The sequence below is a fragment of the Brassica napus genome, chromosome A7 (genome assembly GCF_020379485.1).
Source record: "Brassica napus cultivar Da-Ae chromosome A7, Da-Ae, whole genome shotgun sequence".
Classification (NCBI taxonomy): domain Eukaryota; kingdom Viridiplantae; phylum Streptophyta; class Magnoliopsida; order Brassicales; family Brassicaceae; genus Brassica; species Brassica napus.
The window spans coordinates 2,168,330-2,190,073 of record NC_063440.1 but is presented as its reverse complement, the minus strand read 5'-3'; the positions used below and the strand labels follow the sequence as shown (position 1 = coordinate 2,190,073).

Here is a 21,744-nt window from a genome sequence, read left to right as displayed (position 1 = left end):
ATAATACTTTTTATTTCCCTTCATTTCAAAACAGATTCTAGAAGTAGACCTGGGTCAATCTCCCTTGGGTTTTCTTGATCAGATGCGAATGTATTAAAGCTTTTTTGAATATATATTAGTTTTAGCTTTTTTACATTTTGGATTTCGTTGTTTCCATTTTTGGATGACAGTTGTAGCATATCGAAAATAAAATGTTAGGTACTTATCATATAAAAACGGTACTACAGCATCTGAAGTGAAAACTAAAGCATATATCAGCATCTATGCGATTCTATCGACTAGTATTTTCTTCTTCTTTTTGATTGGTCAACTTCCCTTTAATGAAAAAAGAATTGTGGACCCTGAAATCCATATTCAAAATTTTAGGTGTTTAGGAGTAAAAATTAATAATGAAAAAGTAAATTCTCTACATGAATCAATAACCTATATTGAACTCACGTTCAAATGAACATGTCTATACTTAGTGCACTATAATGTGGACATGATCCGCCCATGGACAACACACCATTTGACATCCCTATATATTAACTAGTAAATAGCAAGTTCAGAGAACTTGAACTAGCTACACGTGATGTTGTTAGATCGATATCGTGTTTTTCATCAAATGCGGAGACGACGTGAAAGAGTGACGTATATTCCTTGAGCTGTGTAAATAAACATCTAAACTATTAAGGCATCTAAACTATTAAGGCAGAAGTACAAATAATACTTACTCCTTAAAGTTGCACAAAAATTACATCCCTATGCCACTATACTTAAACTCTGTCGTTTGACTTTTTTTTTTTACTCATGAAACGTTTTTGCCTTACGGTAATTCTATAGTTATGGGCTTAGAAATTTTATATGGCCCAAATCAATGTTAAAGTAAGTGTTTTCAAACCGAACATAAAAAATCAATAACCCAATGTTTAAAAATCTGCGCACCATGAGCAAACCAATCGATTGAACATATAAAAGATGCTCCTTAAATGTCGTATTAGCTAAGATTTTACACATAGAAAATCGTAGCTAATTAAACTTCCTTCCTTCCATATTTCAAAATATTCCAAAAATGACTCCTAAATTTACGATTATTCAAAAACAAATCAACAAAGAATATTTGTTTCCTAATTTAGCGTTAGTCAGTATTTAAAAAGAGATCAAATAACTAACGCAATCACATTAATTATCTTTCTAACAACTTGCCAACCAAGTAATGCATATCTTTAAAAATCTAATATTCTCTTTTCCCTATTAGATAAAAAATAATTAATGTACATTAAATAATTTTACAAAGATTTTGCCATTGATTCTGCGTTTAAATTATAACTACCTTGATTTACCATATAATTATTACGAATTAACCTAACAGGATCCCATTTGCTATCACAACTATATATATCTAATCATATATTCTCCAAATCATATCAAAGAAAACACAAAACCTCGATATGTCAAAAATGACGACATTTGTTCCTCTCACAAAACTCAGGCCATTCAAAGATAACTGGAGAATTCAAGTGAAATGTTTACATTCATGGAAGCAAAACACACCTTTTGCAGGTGATACTTTCGAGATGGTGTTAGCAGATCAATGGGTAAGTTTTGTTATACACGTTTCTTTTTTTCACCTTATTACTAATGTCTAAAATCTATCTAATATGAATGTGTTTTTTTTAGGGTAACAAGATCCATGCTACTAGCAAACGATCTCTCATGCTACGGATTCAACGTGTCTTACCTATTGATTCATGGGGGGTTATTGAACACGTTACCGTCACTCCGGCTGGTGGTCAATATCGAACTACCAACTACAAATACAAGATGGTTATAGCAGAAGACGCTGTGCTGTCAAGATCAGATTTAGCTGATGATAGAAATTTCCTATCTCTTGCTAATTATGAAAAAATTGAAAATGGAACAAAAAAGCAAGCTTTCCTCATAGGTAATCTCACTTTCTGTTATATTCATATTGTTTAAAATCGTTTCTGTTAGTTGATAAAAGTCGTTACATATGTTTTTATTTTTTTTTCTTACAGATGTTATAGGAAGAATTCATGAACTTGGTGATGTCCAGACTGTTCAAGTGTTTGGCGAAGACAGAAAGAGGGTTCAGTTTCGCTTAGTTGATGCAGAGTTTGTTTTCATAACACTTTGTTTTCATTAGCTTATACACTTTATTTTGCTTGCTTCGTTTACTAAAGAACATGTTTTGATTTCGTCAGAGGAAACAATCTAGCATGCTGTCTCTGGGGAACATATGCCGAGCAACTTGAACCGTTTGCTGGCAAAGATCAAACAATTATTTGTTTGATCAGGTTTGCAAAAATCAAGGAATTTAGAGGTATTTGTTTTGACTCTTATAATTTCGGTTGATTAATTTGTTTTTTGTTCGAATTCAAAGCTTATGTTTAATGTTTAATAGGAGAGCTGCAAATCACTAATGCTTTTGATGCTTCACGTCTGTTCCTGAATCCCATGATCCCTGAACTTACCCAATTAACTGAAAGGTTTTTTCTTTTCTTATGATTTATATATTATTACATGCGTATCTTTTATATCTTTTATATCTTTTATATCTAATTTGGGTTTTATATCTAAAATTTAACACAAAACAAATTGAACACCAAACACCAATGTCAGAACTTACTAACATATAAAATCATCATTAATTTTACAACAAACCAAAAAAATTGAATTAATGGTTCCATACTCCCGCGCGGGCGCGCGGGTCAAAATTTAGTTGTTTATTAATACAGGTTATGATAATTAAAGATGTTAGTGTTTATGGTCTTGACTGTTCGAGCTCTCGTTACCGAAAAGTTCCAAATCCTCGTGAAGATAGCTTCTTCGTCCTTTTACAGAATTTGATCTCCGTCACCAAGCCCGCAACGTCCGTGGTTTGTTACACGTGAAGTGTTGTTTGACTCCCTCATTTTCAGGAATAGGAAGACCGTTTAATCTCTTTGATGTGGAGATATTATGATCTTTGACTTATATGATCTTAGATATGTCATTCACGTGTGGGTTAAATGGCTCTTATCCATTAAATCTCATATTATTGTTCACAATCTGTTACTTCATATATGTACATTGAGGAAGGAGTTTGGTTACGCATAAGATTGAGCCTGAAGAGGTGTCTTGGAACAAGTTCTTAGCGGTAGATATGAGACCATTAACTAGTTTATTTATGAGTTATTTACATCCTAGGACAGTTTTTGAGTTTTTATAACACTAAAAGACACTTTCTACTCCTAACACACTTTTTCTTAACTTGTTCTTATTTTGCTAACTAGAACATAACTAAAATATAATTAGTAGGACCCACATATTAAATATCATCTTCTTCACTTTTTTTAGTATCGTAGTAATGAGCTTAACGAGACGAAATCGGCGGTGAGGGAAATGGTGTTGTTGTAAGTTGGCGGAGAACTCCATCGTAGATTGAGAAGAAAACGTGACAGAGTAGTTGGAGAGATTTGTTGGCAGCGACCTCAAACCGCAAGCTCCATTCCGACATAGATCTACCGCAATCCGCGTTGTTTCCTCCTAGCAGTAGGCGTCATGCTCGGAACCAGAGTTGTGACCACCGGAATCATCATCGCTTTTGCCTCCGATCGAAGAGAAAACTTCGGCACATCAACAATGGTCATTTTTTGGTTATTTTCATATTTGGTCCTCCAACTCTTTACTTATTCTCTAATTTGTCTTAATTTTTTAATAAGTTCAATTTTGTTTTCACAAATTTTCCCCAAGATTTTTAATTGTGCAATCTAGACCAATCGAATATTTTGATTTTGTAACATTGGTCCATATCGTTGTTTTATTTCGTTTTTGTCCCAATTTTTTCTGATTTACATACATGTAAGTATGTATCTGTACATGTGTACAGATTTACACGTGTACATAGATTTTTGGCTGGCAACATGTACACATAATAAAAAAAAATCCATCAATATGAAAGCATGCTTCCATGTAGAATGAATGGTGTGTGTGAGCAGTTTGGTTGTTTACACCATATGATTTGTACATGTGTACATCGATGTACATCAATGGTGAATCAAAAAAATAGTAATTGTATGTGATAAGTGATGAACCCATCATTACACCATATGATTTGTACATTGTTTGAAGTTAATGTACATTGTTTGAAGTTAATGTACACATGTACATTATGAAGTTGATGTACACATGAGTCTAGAATAAAAACACACACACTAATCAGAAGCTCTTAAACAAGGTGTGAAAGATGATATTTGGGTTCAGTCAGATATCAAGGATGCTCCAACGGAAGAAGGAAAAAAAATTCACATGTACATTGAGTTAACATTATCTTGAGTTCATGAAGTCGGAGAGGCTTAGTTATTTAGATAGAAAACCTAAAAAAACTAAAAATGTGTACACAATCACTTTGATGTATAATACAAAATTAGATGTACACATGTACAGTTTGAATGTAATGTACACACGACTTTTCTTTTTTCATTAATGTTGCAAAAAGCAGTTATTTCATGTTTTTTAACGTGTTGGCGCAAATATCGTCAACGTGTACGCATATATACACTGTCCACATGTACAATTTATTTTTTAAAAATCAGATGTACACTGGTTCTTTTGTACAGTGCACAAGTTATGATATCTGTGATTCTAATGATTTTAAGTATCTTGTTATAGTTTATTTTGATCATATTAGGTCTCGTTTAAGTGTATATATTGCATTTGTTTGTTTATTTGCATATCACATTGGCAAAGAATACAAATTTAGAAGTTTAGGGACAAAATTTAAGAGCAATATGCACCTTTAAAGAGTTTTGGGGTCAAAATCGAATTGATGAAATACTGGGAACCATAATTGCAAAAAAGCTAAAGTTATCCATGGTTGCTCATGAGATTTTGTGATAGCTGGAAGCGCGTTGGAGATGAACAAAGGTCACAACGAAGATAAATCTCGGCGATTAAGGACGAGCTGAGACAAGGCTGTGGTGAAGGAACCTTAATCTCTTTGCGGTGTCTCATGTGAAGGCGTGTCAGTGGTCTTGGTGGATGAATTTATTGATTTTCATAGTCTGATCTATGGTGGATGACGGGTCTTATGCATCATCTTCGCCGTCGTCTACGTCTCCACCGTCATCTGTGTCTCCATCGATGATATGCTAAAGTCGATAATGTTTCTGCCGTTGATGTTGTTATTGTATATGTCACTATTATATCATTATCGGAACTGTACCTTGATATATCTTAAGAGATAGATAGAGAAACAAAGATTATAATTACATGCACGTTCTTTTGAAATAATAATCTAAAGAATCAGATTTTAATTTAGAAAAAAATAGACAGTTTAAGAGGAAGAAGACGAAGAAGAAAGATAGAGGAACCCATTTTATTTATGATTTGTTTGACACTTAGATTATCCATAAAATGAAGGGCTGCGATGAAATTCTGTCAATAATATATATATATATATATATATATATATATATATATATATATATATATATATATATATATATAACTTAGTTAGAGTACATAGTTGGGTGGAAGCTTATTTAGTTAGGTTGGTTAGATAAAACTACTTTAGTAGTAGAAACTGTCTTATATTGTAATAATAAACTCAAAACTGTCCTATGGTGTAATATTCTCTTTATTTATTGACCAGAAGACAAATGTTGTCGTGGTTTTTAATAAAGACAAATTATACGTGGGCTCGGTGACATAGTTTACATCTTTGGAAAGAGTGGAGACTTCAAAAAGAATGGAGTCTCGGTAAATCTGCAGGCCCAACTTGTTTCGTGTGCTCTTCTTATGTTCTAAGCTCAGTGCAAATCAAGCAGGCCCTAACCTGATCATTATCAACCAGTCCATTAATTGGTTTCTTTCTTAATCATCATGGATTTTTAAGTTTTGACAATTGCTGTCAAGTGTCAGGCACGCCCTTTGCTATTGTTTTCCGATGGATAAACTTTTTCTTTGGCAATACAACCATAGATGAAAAGAGACGAGTATTATGTGTGATGCAAGAATTGCTCGGTTACACATTGAAAAACAAGAACAAGGCATAAAATACACTACATGTGAAATATTAAAAATCCTAAATAATTATAACTAGATGAACAAATCCAAATGAGACTAATATAAACAAGTAGAATCAGTTACAAATGTTGTCACGAGATTAAGCATGGAAGCTTTGACATATAGCAAAAACTATAACTGACATTATGGGCTCAATAGCCTCGGATGATAATTTTAAGAGCTCCCAGTACTAGCACAATACTTCGCATAATCATTACATCACATGATTCTCAGTCAGAGAAACAATTCACAACAACTAATCCAAACGGACCAAACCTCTTTTCCGTTTTACTTGCGAACCAAAGACGAGAGACAATACAATACAAACACGCATCAAATGGCATGTTTGTGCTTCAACAAGGAGCCCTTTACTAGGCTTTCTTTTGTGAAGCTGCAGATTTAATGGCTGATTTCGCAAGAGACGAAGGTTTGAGAACGCTCTTAGGGTTAATAGCCTTTCTGATCTTGAAAGCAGCCCAGGCTGTCCCAAAAGCATGTCCCACTGCCTCTAGCCCTTCGTTTGTCGCCTCTGCCGCTTTACCACCATGCCTGCACGTTCACCGAACACCAAATCATTTCTCTTCCACACTTTCATCTCTCTATAACATCGAGAGTTTCAGATTCCGAATGCTATAACTTATCTTACCTGTGATCAACAAGTTCGGTTGCAACAGTAGACGAGGTTGCCATTACATTCCTTCCAGCTACTTCAACAGCGTCACAGACCTTATCTATCAAAACGAGAATCAACAGTCTCAATAAAGTGTTCCCAAAAAAAAAAACATATGAGTGTATCGATGATATAGATAGTAGACTTACTAAATCCGTCAAGAGTTGCAAGGACGATTTCTCCAGGGAGAAGGCTAAAGAACTTCTTTCCTACTTTGGTGTTTGCCACTGAACTTGTGAAGAAGCCTGAAACTTTAATGACTCCAGACAGAACACCGTTTGCCACACTCTCTGTCATCTTGGTCATCTTCTTCACTCTAACATAAACAAAACAATCCAAGACATCAATATATATACCAATGCTACATTTTGAAATTCGAACTAATAAATAAAAAGATATATTCAACAACATGAGTCATGACTCGTGTTCCATTATCTAAAGAAAACATTTGGATACTTGAGACAGACCTGGACTGGGCATTTGTAATTAAACCCAAGATCTGAACTGAACCAGAAGATTCGTAAATATACATGGTATCCAAACCCGACCCGGATACCCAAAATTTTAAGAACCCCGAAAACCTGCCCAATATTCGAATTAGAACCCAAAATAGTATTTCAAACATGAATAATTAACTCAAATACTCGTATGTTTATTTAGATATATATCTCAAATATCCAAATTCAAAGTATTCTTAACTGAACTCATTTCGCCTATTCCTAATCCTAATTGTGATGTAACTACGGAGGGATCCCTATGTAAACATAGTATCTATTTGTATAGGCTCGAATGACTCCTTCTCATATTGAGAATGTATATAACTGTAAAATGAGTTCGGATCCGAAATAGATTTTATACAAAGTTAAAAATCTACATGAACCTAAAACCTAAAGTCTTATCAACGAATAAGATTCAAACATTTATAAAAACCCGAATAAGGCCTAGGAAGCTAAACCCCAACCCAAATGTCCATGCCTAATTTGTCCAAACATTTTCCTAAAATAGAAAGTCACATCATCACCAAACAATTAACTAAATCAAAATACCATTAGTTCAGACATACCTCTTGATCCTTTTCAAGGTATCAGGATGAACATCCCTCTCCTTCTCAGCCTTACTCAACCTCCGTTTCATGAAATCATTCCCCCAGTTGAGCCGATCCGTAGTCACATCTCCACACCACAGAATCCCTTTGATCAGATGCCCCGAGCCACTAGCTATCAGCTTCGCCGTCTTCCCACTATAATCCTCCACGTTCGGAGCTAGAGTCGTCCAATACGCAGCGCACTGCTTCTCCACAATCTCTTTCCTCTCCCCAGTAAGCTCCACCGGAGATGTCTCCCTCGCCACCGTCACGTCCAAAACCTCCTCCCCTGTTTCCTTCGCTTCCTCCGACACTTTCTGAACCGTGAAACAGCTGTAATGATCCAAGATCCTCTCGAGCTCTTCCAGCAAATGCTCTTGGCCTTTGGAAGCAACCGTGAGTCCGTAGTTCAGCATATCGGCATTATCCTCGTCTTCGTCGCTTGAATCAGATCCGAAGTCTTTAGAGGGACGGAGGGTGAAGAAGTAGTGAGACTCATCGACCTTGACGGAGTTTTCGTCCTTAGTCAACGGCCATTGAATCTCGTCGGCGACACGAGCGAGAACGGCGACGACGTTTCCGTCTTGAACGATGCGGATGATGGCGAGATCGCCGCAAGCGAGCTCGACGCTGTAGGACTGGTCGATGAGGTGGAGAATCGCGCCGGAGATTGTCAGGATCACTTCCTCAGTCGCGGCGGGAGGAGCCGAGACGGGGATGGAATGCGACTCCGGTTGCTCGGGGAAGAGATTGTTGGCGAGATCGTTCATGTCGAGGGAAGGATAGAGGTTGCTTGTGGAAGAGGAGGAGATAGGGTTGAGAGGAGCTTCGGGGTTTGACATGTCGACGGTAGGGTAGAGAGACGAAGACTGCTTGTTAGGGTTTCCGTAAGATTCCATTATCGCCGGAGAAGAAAGATATTTATTTGAAGAAGAAGAAAGTGTACCAAGTTAAGTATCTCTGTCTTGTGTTCTGTGTTGAAGACGTGGAGAAGGAACGCGTGTACCGGTTTTGTTCGGTTCGGTTTAAGATTTAACCTCACCGACATCTTTCCCGCGTTGTTACACGGTTAAATTGATTTAACTGATTTTGACTTCAGGCAGTTTTTCTCATGTCGGTCCATCTTTGTTGTCGGGAACTGAATCGGCACGTAAAAAGAGTAGCATCTATTTTATTTTATTTTAACCTTTTTATGTTTTCACTGAAAGTTGAACTCAAGACATGAGAATGCATTAAAATTAATTTAATTTAGACGGTTAATAAAATAGTGTATACTATATTATTTAAAAAAATTATACCAATTTTCAAAGTTTTAATCGATCTTTTGACAGAACTAAATGATGAGTTGAATATTATTCAAACAGTTGTAACATCACATAAAATATTAGGCAAATCTCCAAAAATTCCAAAAAGAAATATTTCGACCAAAAAAACACACAAAAATAAATGATAATTATACTCATACTCTATAAATATATAAATATAAATAATATTTAAATATATAATAAATAACTTTTTTTACTTTTTCAAAAAATATTAAAAAAATATTTTGCAAATTTGCAATCTGAGAATTCTTTTCCAAAAATATATTTCAAATTATTTTCTAAATTTTATATCTTAAATTTCATTTGGTTTGTGTATATCTTCCAATGATTTGTGAAAACAAAAGCTTCGGTTCAACAGAACCGTTTAGAAAATATAATTGACAAAGGTAAATGCGGATAGTAGCGACGGGTTTTACCGAATTCAATCGTTGATGATTCTTTATTTAATAGTGGTATAGTTCTTATTGCAAACTATGGTTATTTTAAAAGCTAACACAAAATTCTAATTAATCGACTATTTGGAACAGCGTTATCTTTGACTATGCTATTATCAGTGGAGCAATATAAAGAGTTGTCTTGTATTAATGATTTTTATTGGAACAATAAAGTAAAAGTGAAAATTGTTATCAATTCAGTCTGAAGTAATTAAACGTGATATTTTGGATTATTTGAGATTTAATTATTTCAAAAGCAATGATGAGACCTTTATATGAAAAATCTTTCATCTATATATAAGACCATCTTCAATGTATTTCTCTATTTTTTTTCTTCTAAAATAGGGAAACTCTGTAATAGAGATGCATTTATCTCCAATGTATTCTTCTATTTCTTCTTCTAAAAAAGAATATTCTTGATATATTCTTTTCTAATTTTACAAATAGTACATTTTTATTTGTGAAAGTTAAAAACTAACCCAATTTAGTTTAGCATCCATAAAATTATGATATTATTTACACTGAATATGTTTATAGAAACTATTATGTAAATAAAAGTATGATTATTTATTTATATATTTATATAAACAGTACATTTTCACTAAAAATATTTATTTTGGTTATAATTATTAAAATAAAAAGTTAAATGATCATTTTGTGAATAAAAAAGTATGTCTCTTTTATAGAGGAATGCTATTTCTAGAGCATCTCCAACCCACCTCTATTTCCAACTCTATAATAGTATGTAGAGGCAAAACCACTCCAACCCATCTCTATTTTTTCCTCTAAAATAGAGATTGCTATTTTTTCCTCTATTTATAGAGGAAGAAATAGCATAATTCTATATTTTGCTCTATATGTAAAGATCTCTATTTTAGAGAAATACATTGGAGTAAAACTCACATCTATTATAGAGTTCCTCTATTTTAGAGGTAAAAATAGAGAAATACATTGGAGATGGATAGAGGTGAAAATATCAATCTCAATTTTTTTTTTTTTTGGCTCAACTACAACTTTCATCACCCATGGAATTCATGTTTACAGCCTCACACAAAGAAACTAACCAAATTGGCATAATAGAGTAGAACCTAGGAACATGATTCCCTAAAGAAAAAGTCTCCTTTGCTACTCTATCTCCTGCCTTATTTCCTTCCCTTAGATAATAACCTAGCTTGTAACCTGGATTTTTAGAGAGATAATGCTTAATTTCCTGCATGACCGGCTCGATCTTTGGCCATATTACTTCTTGTCATGCGGTCATCCTTGCAAGGACCTGAGAGTCTGTTTCATAGAGCACCTGATTGTAGCCGAGACTGCGCATTGACTGCATTGCCCACTTGATACCTTCTGCTTCTGCCTCAATCGGTGGGCCTACTCTCTGAAAATCCTTTACCCTGCCCAAAGCAATTTCCCTGTACTGTCTCGGCTTATCCAACCTACTCCACTTTGCTGATGCTCTTTACGCCACGCACCATCCGTATTACATTTAATCCATTGGGGTGGTGGAGCTTTCCACTTTACTCGTGCATTGCTAAGGGGTGGTGTTTGAGCCACAATATGATCCTCTTCTTTTCTTCCTAGCCATGCCTCCATATCCTCCTTGGCCTTTGCTACCGTGCTTGGTGCGGAGTCGTCGATTCCTTTGAATAAGAACTCGTTTCTGTTTTTCCAGATTCTCCATAACAGCCAAGGAACTAGATCATCATGTATCTTGAGATCAGGTCTGTGATGCTTCAAGTTCATCACACGGTATAAATTAGCATATAGGGAGTCTGACATCACACCATTTGGAGGGGCCTGGACCGGAGAGACTGCCCAGATCAGACGAGCGTATGGACACGTAAATAAGATATGATTTACGGTTTCACTGTCCATTGAGCATCTACCACAGCATCCGTCTTTGGCTATGTGTCTTCTGACCATATTTGCACCACCTGGGAGAGTGTCACTAATGCATTTCCATAGAAAGAATATGGCCAATATTTCCATAGAAATATCAATCTCTATTTTAGAGGAAAAAATAGAGTAGAGTTGGAGTGATTTTATCTCTAAATGCTATTATAGAGGCAAATATAGAGATGAACTGGAGATGCTCTAAGATGTGTTGTTTACTTTAGATCCATACCAGTGTATCTTTTTCTAGTTTTTTTTTTGTTTAGAACTATTTGTCTATAAAATTTAATATTACAATCCAACATTAAAAAAAGACTAACATATATAACTGCTAACCTAATATAAGCAAACTAACTTAATATAACCGAATTTACCAAATTTTAACCCCAAAAAAACTAAAACTCAGTTTGGCAACAATTGATTTAAAGCTGAAAATAAAATCAAACGAATTTTATTGATTAATCGTGGTATAACAAAAAACTAATCAAAATTCTGAATTAACCAAACCAAGAAAATTGAGTTTTTTTTAAACTGAAAGCTTTCTTATATAAATTGCAGAAAAGGAAAAAAGAAAAGATTACAAGCCCACTGACTTGAGTTAACTGCAGCCCTACTAAAATATATGTTGGAATGGGTTTTTTTTAGCAAAGACATTCTGTTTGATTCTAGTAGTCCTGCGTATTTTACCGGAATCCAAAGTAGAACCTATCTGAAACTCCCAAACCAAAACTGGTCCAAAACTGGTCCAAAACTACACGGATAAATATATAGGTTCAGAATTCATCTATCCAAAACACTTGAACATGATAAAAACCAATACGAGAAGACATGGATCTTAGAAGAACTGGTCCGAACCCAATATAAAAACCCAAATATCTAGGACTATGACTTCATGTGTGTTTCTTTGCTATGGTTTTATTTATAATTAGTTGTAGTGAATTTCTATTTGTAAACTTCATTTTGTGATATTTTGAAGTAGTATGAAATTTTAAATGTCAAATTTAGAGTTTAAAAATGCTCAGTTTCGAATGTATCTTATTTATTTTTGGTTATTTTGTATATTTTTGAATAAAATTGATAGTTGCTGGGTAAAACAAGAAAAAATACCGGATGTTACAAAAATGTTGGGTTATAAATATAAAATATTTCACACCAATCCAAAACCGAATCAAAAGTTTATGGATATTTGTGTAATTTCAAACTTATTTACCCAAAAAAACTTGGATCTGATAAAAACTAACCTGATCTCAACCCAAAATTTTGAATTTCACATGACTAATTGCTACTATTTTTTCAAGTTAAATGCTTCTTTTTTATTTGACCAGCAATTTAGAGAAAAAAATAAGAATTTAGGGGTATTATAATAAGGGGTATAATAATGTCAAATGAAACGTTTTTGTTTTACGGTAAACCAATTTTAAAATGTGAGAATATCGTGGAAATTGTACAAAATGTTCTAGAGCGTTGACAGCGCCCCTTAAACCCTAATTATTTTCGCTGGTTGCGAATGATTAGGGAACAAATATATAGTTTTTTGGAACAAATATTTGCACCCCTAAAACATGGATATAATAAGAAAAGTAGTAAAATAACCCAACCAGATAGCATGGTAAATTATACTAATCTGTGGCATACTTAGACTGGCACGTTAGGTTGTCGTTTTGGTCTAGAGATGAGACTTTCTTTATCAATATATAAGCTGTATTATGGACTTCTCCTTCTCCACCGATTAATACACGCACATCAATATACGTAGGAAGCAAGAAAATGAGTAATCTTCAAACTGTGAGACACTTCTTTTTTATTTAGCTTATTCCAAAAAATTAACGTAAGATTATTCTTGTGTTGTCTTTATCATCGAAATCTTCAGTCATGTGTTTCTCTTAAATTTATCGGAAATTACTTGATTATTATTACTATTTTATGGAATGAGCAGGTGAAAAAGCAACTGGAACCATGGTGTGAACTTAAAGACAAAGTGGTTCTTGTGACAGGAGCTTCCTCTGGTATAGGAAGAGAGATCTGTCTTGATCTAGCCAAAGCTGGCTGCAAGATTATAGCAGCAGCTCGTCGTGTCGACCGTCTCGAATCTCTTTGCTCTGAAATCAACAGAACCGGAGTCCAAGCCGTTGCCCTTGAGCTAGACGTGTCATCAAACGCAGCCACCATTCAAAAAGCGGTAAAAGAAGCTTGGGACATCTTTGGAAAGATCCATGCGTTGATCAACAATGCCGGAATCAGAGGCAATGTCAAGTCTTGTTTAGATCTGTCAGAAAACGAATGGGACAACGTCTTAACAACCAACTTAAAAGGAGCTTGGTTAGTAGCCAAATACGTCTGCGTTTTGATGCGTGACGCTAAAAGCGGTGGTGGCTCGGTGATAAACATTTCATCCATCGCAGGGTTTCAGCGCAGTTTAGCTCCTGGTGCACTCGCGTATGCTTGTTCCAAAAGCGGTGTTGATACCATGACAAGAATGATGGCTATTGAGTTAGGTGCTTATAATATTAGAGTGAACTCGATCGCGCCGGGGCTTTTGAACTCAGACATCACAAAAGATCTTATGCAGAAAAAGTGGCTCAAGGTTGTGGCCGAGCGGATTCTACCGTTAAAGGTGAACCAGACCGTGGATCCGGGTCTCACTTCTCTCGTTCGCTATCTACTTCACGACTCTTCTCAGTATGTCTCCGGCAATATATACATTGTTGACTCTGGAACTACACTGCCCGGTCTGCCCATCTTTTCTTCTCTATGAAATCTTAACACCATGTTGTAATATAAATCTTGGGTGTTTCATGTGTGTAGTTTTCTTTTTGCTATAATAAGTACAAACTAGACCCTGACCCACGCGCCAACACGGGTATGAATTTTTGGTTTTTGGTTATTTATTTAATTAAATGATCTATCTGTAATATTTGATGTATTATATTTACCAACTCAATATTTTTTTTTGGCATCTTAAACCATCTATTTATGATGAATATTCGATATAATATAAAAAATTGAACAAATAGACGTAATTAGAGAATTGTATACAATATATAAAAATAATGGTTATTAATATAAAATATGAAGAAATATTATATTATGACTTAGTATGGCATAAAAGATTATAAATTAATTGTACATGTTTAAAGAAAATACAATGATTTTTAAACTTCTATGAAAAATTTAACATATAAAAAAGGGCGATGAATTAGTCATCAGATTGTAAATAATTTCATAATTTTACTAATAATAAATTATTTATAGTCTTTGTTTTTCGTCAAGATAATTATTAAATGTCCATAACATTAATATGTTAAAAGGCCATATTATGAAAGCCCATGTTGTAACCGTTTTTTTTCGGGAAGTGTAACAAAAATAAATTACCTTTAACTCTTCGTTTTGTTTAAGTTCCGTGTCGGTATAAGATCAAAAAAATCTCTCTATCTTTTTCAATGTTCAATTTGAAGCTTATTATGCGAAAATCATATGCAAATATAGGCAATTGGTTGGATCTCTATATCTTTATATTCTTACAAATTTTAAATTTATTGTTTTCTCTCCTACAAGCAAATCAATTACCGAAGTAATAGATCAATTGGTTAGAATCAAATCTATTCTTATAACTAGTGTAATTATGGTTACAGTTTCTATATTTAATAGGTACATTAAAGATACGACATTGAAGATATTATGTTTTGATTAATAGAATATATTGGATTTTGAGTTTGTATTTATTGATTTGTTTTTTATAAAGCTTAGAAAATCAATAGGATGATTGGTTGGTTGATACATCCTATAAAGAAAATGAAAACTATAGGGGGTTTAAATATTGTACATCGATCGATGCATGATGTAAGTTGACTATATAAAACTTGAGCATGATCATTTTAAACTAAAGTATAAGTAGTTTATATGCATTTGCTATATTGTAGTTAATATATTTTAAATATTACATATGTCAAGTGATTCACGTTTTCGTAAAAAATAAAATTCAAGTTCATTATTGGCTCGTACTCGTCCGTAATAAGTTACATTAAATATATGATGTATTTTTAGGTTCATTTAATGATATTAAGTTTAAGTTTGATTAAGAAAAACTCATTAATTTAAATGGAAAAGACAAACATTAAAATAGGTAGGTTCATTTAATGACATTAAGTTTAAATTTGATTAAGGAAAACTCATTAATTTAACTGGAAAAGACAAACATTAAAATAGGTAGTTTAATTTAATTCTCAGTGCCATGGAAATGTAAATAAATTAGAAAACTTATGGGTATTTTTAATGGGTACTTCTCTTTTAATAATATAGATGTACACTTATTATAGCAAAAAACAAACAGAGAGATCAAGGTCATCTTTCATTCACTATTTTAGAAAAACTATATATTTTTTTATATATGGCATTTGGTACTTATAGAAGAAAGAAGAACTTTGGTAGCACATGATCTAAATCCAGATTTACAACCAATCAATTGCTTCATTGCTCCTGCCCGGAAAAAAAAATTCTCCAGAACTTGCATAATTAAAACTCAACCAAGGGCACTGGCGCGGACCATTCAGACCCGACCCATAAAATTTGGATCTGTTTCTCCACAACTTCCGAAAAATTAGTAAGAGTTGGTGTAACTGTAAACATTTGTGTTACTGTACAACTTAATAAAATTTCAACTAAGTCGCACTTTTAGTAACTATAAAACTTAGTAAAAGTTGAACTAATTTTTATTGTATCTTTTACATTGGCATTTATTTTTTGGAACACATTGGTAATATGTTATTTTATTGTATCTCTTACATTGACAATATGTTCTTTTATTGAAGTTAAAATAAATAAAGATAATTTTCTAGAGAAAAAGTTGAGACATTACATTATGAAATGTATTTTACATAAACTTAGCAAAAGTAGATAAAACTTACATGTCATAACTCTTAAACACACAACTAATCTCCAATTGGCGAGTCACGAGCACTCAAATGAATTTCATTGCATAAGTCCCAAGCTGAACATTGCCATAAACAACGATCGCATTTCCATTGTGTTCTTGATCCATATATGGAGACTACAAACACTGGTTCTATTATTGCGGAGCACCAGCAATCATATGAGACGTTGGGATCTATTCTTTCCGATAGAGACATAAATATCTCAGGTTTACCGTAATCCCAATGGCCAGAGAGCGTCCAACTAGTGATCATGTGATACATCCGATCAACATATTCACGAGTAAAATCATGATAGTTGTGAACCAATCCTCTATGATCAACGCTAAATGCTAAGTTCATCATATCATCTACATATTTGGCAAGCAAGCATCCTCTCTCACCTGCACGATGAAATTTTCCCTTCCTTCATCAAGTAAAAGGAGGATGAAGTATTCATACATACCTTGCAAATAGATGGCCTCTAGATCACCCAGTTGGTAGCACTTAAGCCTGGATGTTCTAACAGTATTGACCTGATCTAACCAGTCATTCAAGAAAATGAGATCGACAGATTTGTAAAAGTAATCTTCTCTGCCAACTGCGCTTAACCCGGGGAAAGCAACTCTAGCACAACCAAAGTCCCAGATATTGGTTATTGCTACCTTGGATAGAATCTTGTGAAGCATGGAAGGAGGGAGAGAAGCCAAGTTGAAGTTCGCCACAGAGAGATATTCGTTTAATCAAGTAAATGGAGAGATATTCATTTTATGAAGTAAATGGAGTATTCCCGTTTTATTTATTTGGAGAAGGTGATAATGATCATCTGACCCATCTACAAGTAGACTCCTCGAGAAGACACGAGTTCAGAAGACACAAATTGTCATTGCAACAGTTGCATACCTTGGATTTGAAACTTTTGGATTTGAAACTTTGTATCACTTTAATTGATAAAAATATATAACTTTGTATAAGTAAGCGAAATAACTGATTTAGAATTGTTAAAAATCATGATACTAAGCAAAATTTTAACGATTTAGATAGTCTAAATATAAGAAACTATGTAAAATTTTATGAAATTTAGATATTATATAGCTATATTTTGCAAGAAATGATGGCAACAAGCATTATCGGATATAATAAATGAAAATGCTAATATTTAGTAATTTTAATTTCTGCTATTTAATGATTTATTACCCAAACTACAAATTGTAACTCTTCCATTTAAGAGTGATTTGATAGACGGCTCCAGAAGACACGAGTTCAGAAGAGAGGACTTCTTCTAACGACTTCTCATTGCAACAGTCGCATGCATTAGATTTGAAACTTTGTATAACTTTAATTGATAAAAAAATATAACTTTGTATAAGTAAGTGAAATAACTGATTTAGATTGTCTAAATATATGAATCTAAGCAAAATTTTAACAATTTAGATAGTCTAAATATATGAAACTATGTAAGTTTAAGAAATTTAGATATTTTATTTTTATATTTTGCAAGAAATGATAACAAAAAGCAATATCATAGATAATAAATGAAAATTATAATATTTAGTAACTTTAATTCCTGTTATTTAATGATTTATTACCCCAATAGCAAGTTGTAAGTCTTTCATTTTGACACGAGTTCAGAAGACACGACTTCTCTCTCACTCCAACAGTCGGCTATGTTACACTTGCAGTTAAACTCCACAACACTAAAACTGTGTACAATCATCATTACATTTGCATTTAAACTACACAACACTAAACTGTGTACAATCATCATTACATTTGCATTTAAACTCCACCGCATTAAGTTAAATAGTCTACTTCACTGCGGAGGGATAGTTAGATCCATCATTACATCTACATTTCACTGCAAAGAAAAGATTCATCATCTATGATTCCCGATGTTCTATATTTTCTTATGATTATACAGTTGTTGATTATCCAATTCCCTAATAAATATACTATTCACACTTTCCGATCCTCGATTAGTCCAGTCAAATTACAACTATGAATCTTATAAATCAGAATCTCTGTAAATCGATCGTCTATGGTGGATTCTAAACATTGGCTTTAACGATAATTTAAGATAATACCCTGTGAAACGGAATCAATAGCTCAATGATTTAGCATCCAAGCGACGAAACCGAGTTAGCTCAATGCGGTGATAGCGACGAAGAAGAGAACACCCGAAGACCCCGAAGAAACTCACGGGGTGAGATGAGAGAGAGAAAATAATAGATTCGATTACTCCCTATTTGAAAATGGAATAATGATTTTTGATTGGTCATCTAACGTCATTCAATCCCTATTCAATCGATCAGGTAGAGAAAAGACACTTTCGACATTAACAATCAATATGGAAAATATCAGAATAGATAAGAGTATAACATAATAAATAACAGTATGGCAGAATGAAGTTCGCCCCATTAAGAACATCTGAGCATTTCACCCACTTACAACCCTACAAAATAATTTTAAAATAGTAGTGTTTTTTTTTGTTCTAGTAGTCAGTACTAGTAATTTAAGTTATAAAAAAGGTATATATATATATATATGTATATATACTATGCGTCCACGTGGTCGGACAAGACTGTGTTATATTATATAACTAACACGTCCACGGTCCACATGATCAGAACAAGGCTGTGCTGATCTGTTTGGTTACAGAGTAATGTAACGTTGAAGACTTTTTGTTTTTTTTTTTTGCAAATAACGTTGAAGACTTTCTCTGAATCAGCATGGCCCTTCTCGAATTCTTCAACAGTTCTGTCTTAAGCAGATTTCAGATATCGCCCACAACATATATCGACCAACAATAAAGACATGTTTTACACTTTAGCTTACATCGAGAAAGTGTAGCATGATGAAGAAGTTAAATGGCCTTGGCTCACGTCGATAGTGATAACTTCTGGTCTGAGCTTGATAAAGTCTTGCAAGGAAGATGAAGAGAAACATCGAAAGAAGTCATGATCTCTGCTTATACACTGGAGAAAATGAGAGATGTCAATCCATGTCCTACATTGGAGAATTAGACAAGGAGTGTCTAATATATAAAGAGATGTCCAACTCTAATAGTACGAGACCTTTTGGGAAGGAAACCAAAAGTAAATCCATGCGGGCTAGCCAATTAGGCCCAAAGTGGACAATACCGTATTAATTGGATAATATAGAGTTGGACACGGAATTTTATAATATCAACAATTGGTATCAGAGCGGTTGACGAGCCATCTGCAAGAAGACCAAAATATCCTTCGAATAGGAATGAGACCCTTCAAGGTGGAAAGCGAGGTTCGGCAGAGATTAATCAGAAGATCCTGGAATTGTGGGAAGAACATCCTCAAAGCCACTCAATGTAAACCTTGCGACTAAGGGTGTCGAATGTCGAATATGCGACAAGGCACCGAGATGATTTGCTAGAGGAAAGGACACAAGGTGTGTGGTCCTTAGCTTGAGAGGAAGAATGAGAGATGTCAATCCAATCCCGCATTGGAGAATTAGAACATGAGTGTCTAATATATAAAGATATGTCCAACTCTAATACTACGAGACCTTTTGGGAAGGAAACCAAAATTAAATCCATGCGGACCAGCCAATAATTAGGCCCAAAATGAACAATATCGTATTAATCGGATAATATAGAGTTAGATACGGGATTTTACAATCCCAACAGAAAACATGTAATTTTATAAACGCTCTTAATATTCCTCAGTGGTCCATATAAAACTTGTGTTATTGATATCACGCGACAGATTATTATCAAACTCTACTATTTTATGGAATGTAAAATGTACGTTTCATAACTATTCTAAATCTATAGAATCGCAACAAACACAGTCACATTAAACTGAACTTTTATTTTTTGGTAAAAGAAAAAATCTAAACTTGTTGATATATATCACCAAAGCTCACTCCCCACCCAAGAAACCGCAACAGCTAAAACGCTTAATATGAATGCAATTGAGAAGGTAGGTGCGGCCGAAACGTTAACTGCCTCCGGTTTGGGACTCCCTGAACTATAACAAACAACTAAATATTCAGTCAAAAAGAAAAGAACAAACAAACAATCAAGTAATTTATCAAAAAAAAAAATCAAGTACAGTAAAATAATATAATGTTAATAATTCAAATTTAGAAGTAATATCTATATTAAAAATATATGAACATAACTCTTCTTTTTTTAAACGAACAACCGTTACAAAATCTACAAAGTATATTTAAAACAAAAAACAAAAAAAAAATTGAATTTTTTTGTACCAAATGTTAAAAAAACAATTATTTCATTTCTTAAATAACCAATTTTCTAAATTTTAACACATCTTATTAAATAATTTTCATTAACACATCTTCTACTCTATTAAAATAGAGTCCTGTTTTTTATCTACCATACACAAGTCTATGTTAGACCACATTCATTAGAAATTTAACTAAACATCCTAAAATTACTCATATATGATATTCTCCTACCAAAAACAATCTACATCTAAACAATAACATTTCTAAAAAAACATAAATATATTATCACTAGGTGATACCCGCGCCCTGCGCGGAGTGAATGGATTAAAAGAGATTATAACTTTTAATCTAACAATATTAGAAATGCAAAACTTATAGTCACAAGATTAGATATTATATAATGAGTTGAGACCCACCATAAGTGTTTTGCTTGCAAGATCGAATTTGTAATGAAGGTTTGGGAAGAAGAATGTGATGAGTAGATGTGCTCAAAACAACCTATTTATATATACGATGAGGAAGGATTAGATTTCAAATGATGAAATCGTATGTGATTCGAATGAAAGCGAATCTATAAGAGTAATCAAAAACTTATATAAACTAAATTATGAAGGAAAAAAAACACATACAATAGAATTATTGTTTTCATAAAATAAAATATACATATAAGATAAAACGAAATATAAGCAATAAACTAAAAAAATTCTTGAAAAACATGAGCAAAAACACCATAAGAAACACACTTAATGATGACGTGAAATCACGATGTTATCACCTAGGTAAAATGACAATGTTACCACCTAGGTAAAATCAGAAAAACCTAATGTTTTGGTAACAATGTTTTGAGATATAGACTGTGGTGAGGAGATGTTAACATCGGCTACATATTTATATACAAAAAGTTTTGGGTCTAGGGTTTGCTATCTTTATTCGAAATCGCTTTAAATATATGTAATATTCAATAATTAATACTGAATAACTTGTGCTACAATTCTATTTTGAAACTCGCCTTATTACTCCATTTGCGAATTGATCTTTCAAAATCAGAAAATATTTTATTCTTATTTTTAATATAAGGAAACAAAGATTGCAGCTTGATTGAAAAAATCAATCGATCTCAAATCAATAATCAATTCTGATTTTGAAACTTTTCATTTTT

The 21,744-nt window shown here is 33.5% G+C and overlaps 2 protein-coding genes across 3 annotated transcripts; one reads left to right on the top strand and one right to left on the bottom strand.

Annotated features, from left to right (window-relative positions):
- Window positions 1–6,086: 6,086 nt before the first annotated feature.
- LOC106451671 (protein EARLY-RESPONSIVE TO DEHYDRATION 7, chloroplastic-like) lies at window positions 6,087–8,776 on the bottom strand. 2 transcript variants are annotated; one of them, XM_022693454.2, is made up of 5 exons: window positions 7,782–8,775; window positions 7,186–7,299; window positions 6,868–7,034; window positions 6,695–6,779; window positions 6,087–6,597 (listed from the first exon to the last, which is right to left on the bottom strand). In XM_022693454.2, the coding sequence occupies exons 1-5, from the start codon at window positions 8,699–8,701 to the stop codon at window positions 6,420–6,422; spliced, it is 1,464 nt and encodes a 487-aa protein (XP_022549175.1). In that variant the 5' UTR covers window positions 8,702–8,775; the 3' UTR covers window positions 6,087–6,419. The 2 variants fall into 2 exon arrangements, with proteins under 2 accessions (XP_022549175.1, XP_013749081.1); XM_013893627.3 differs by lacking the exon at window positions 7,186–7,299 and having other exon boundaries at window positions 7,782–8,776.
- A 4,350-nt stretch (window positions 8,777–13,126) lies between these two features.
- On the top strand, window positions 13,127–14,435 carry LOC106455017 (3-oxoacyl-[acyl-carrier-protein] reductase FabG-like). Its single transcript, XM_048737337.1, has 2 exons — window positions 13,127–13,155; window positions 13,264–14,435. The coding sequence occupies exons 1-2, from the start codon at window positions 13,127–13,129 to the stop codon at window positions 14,207–14,209; spliced, it is 975 nt and encodes a 324-aa protein (XP_048593294.1). The 3' UTR covers window positions 14,210–14,435.
- Window positions 14,436–21,744: the final 7,309 nt, after the last annotated feature.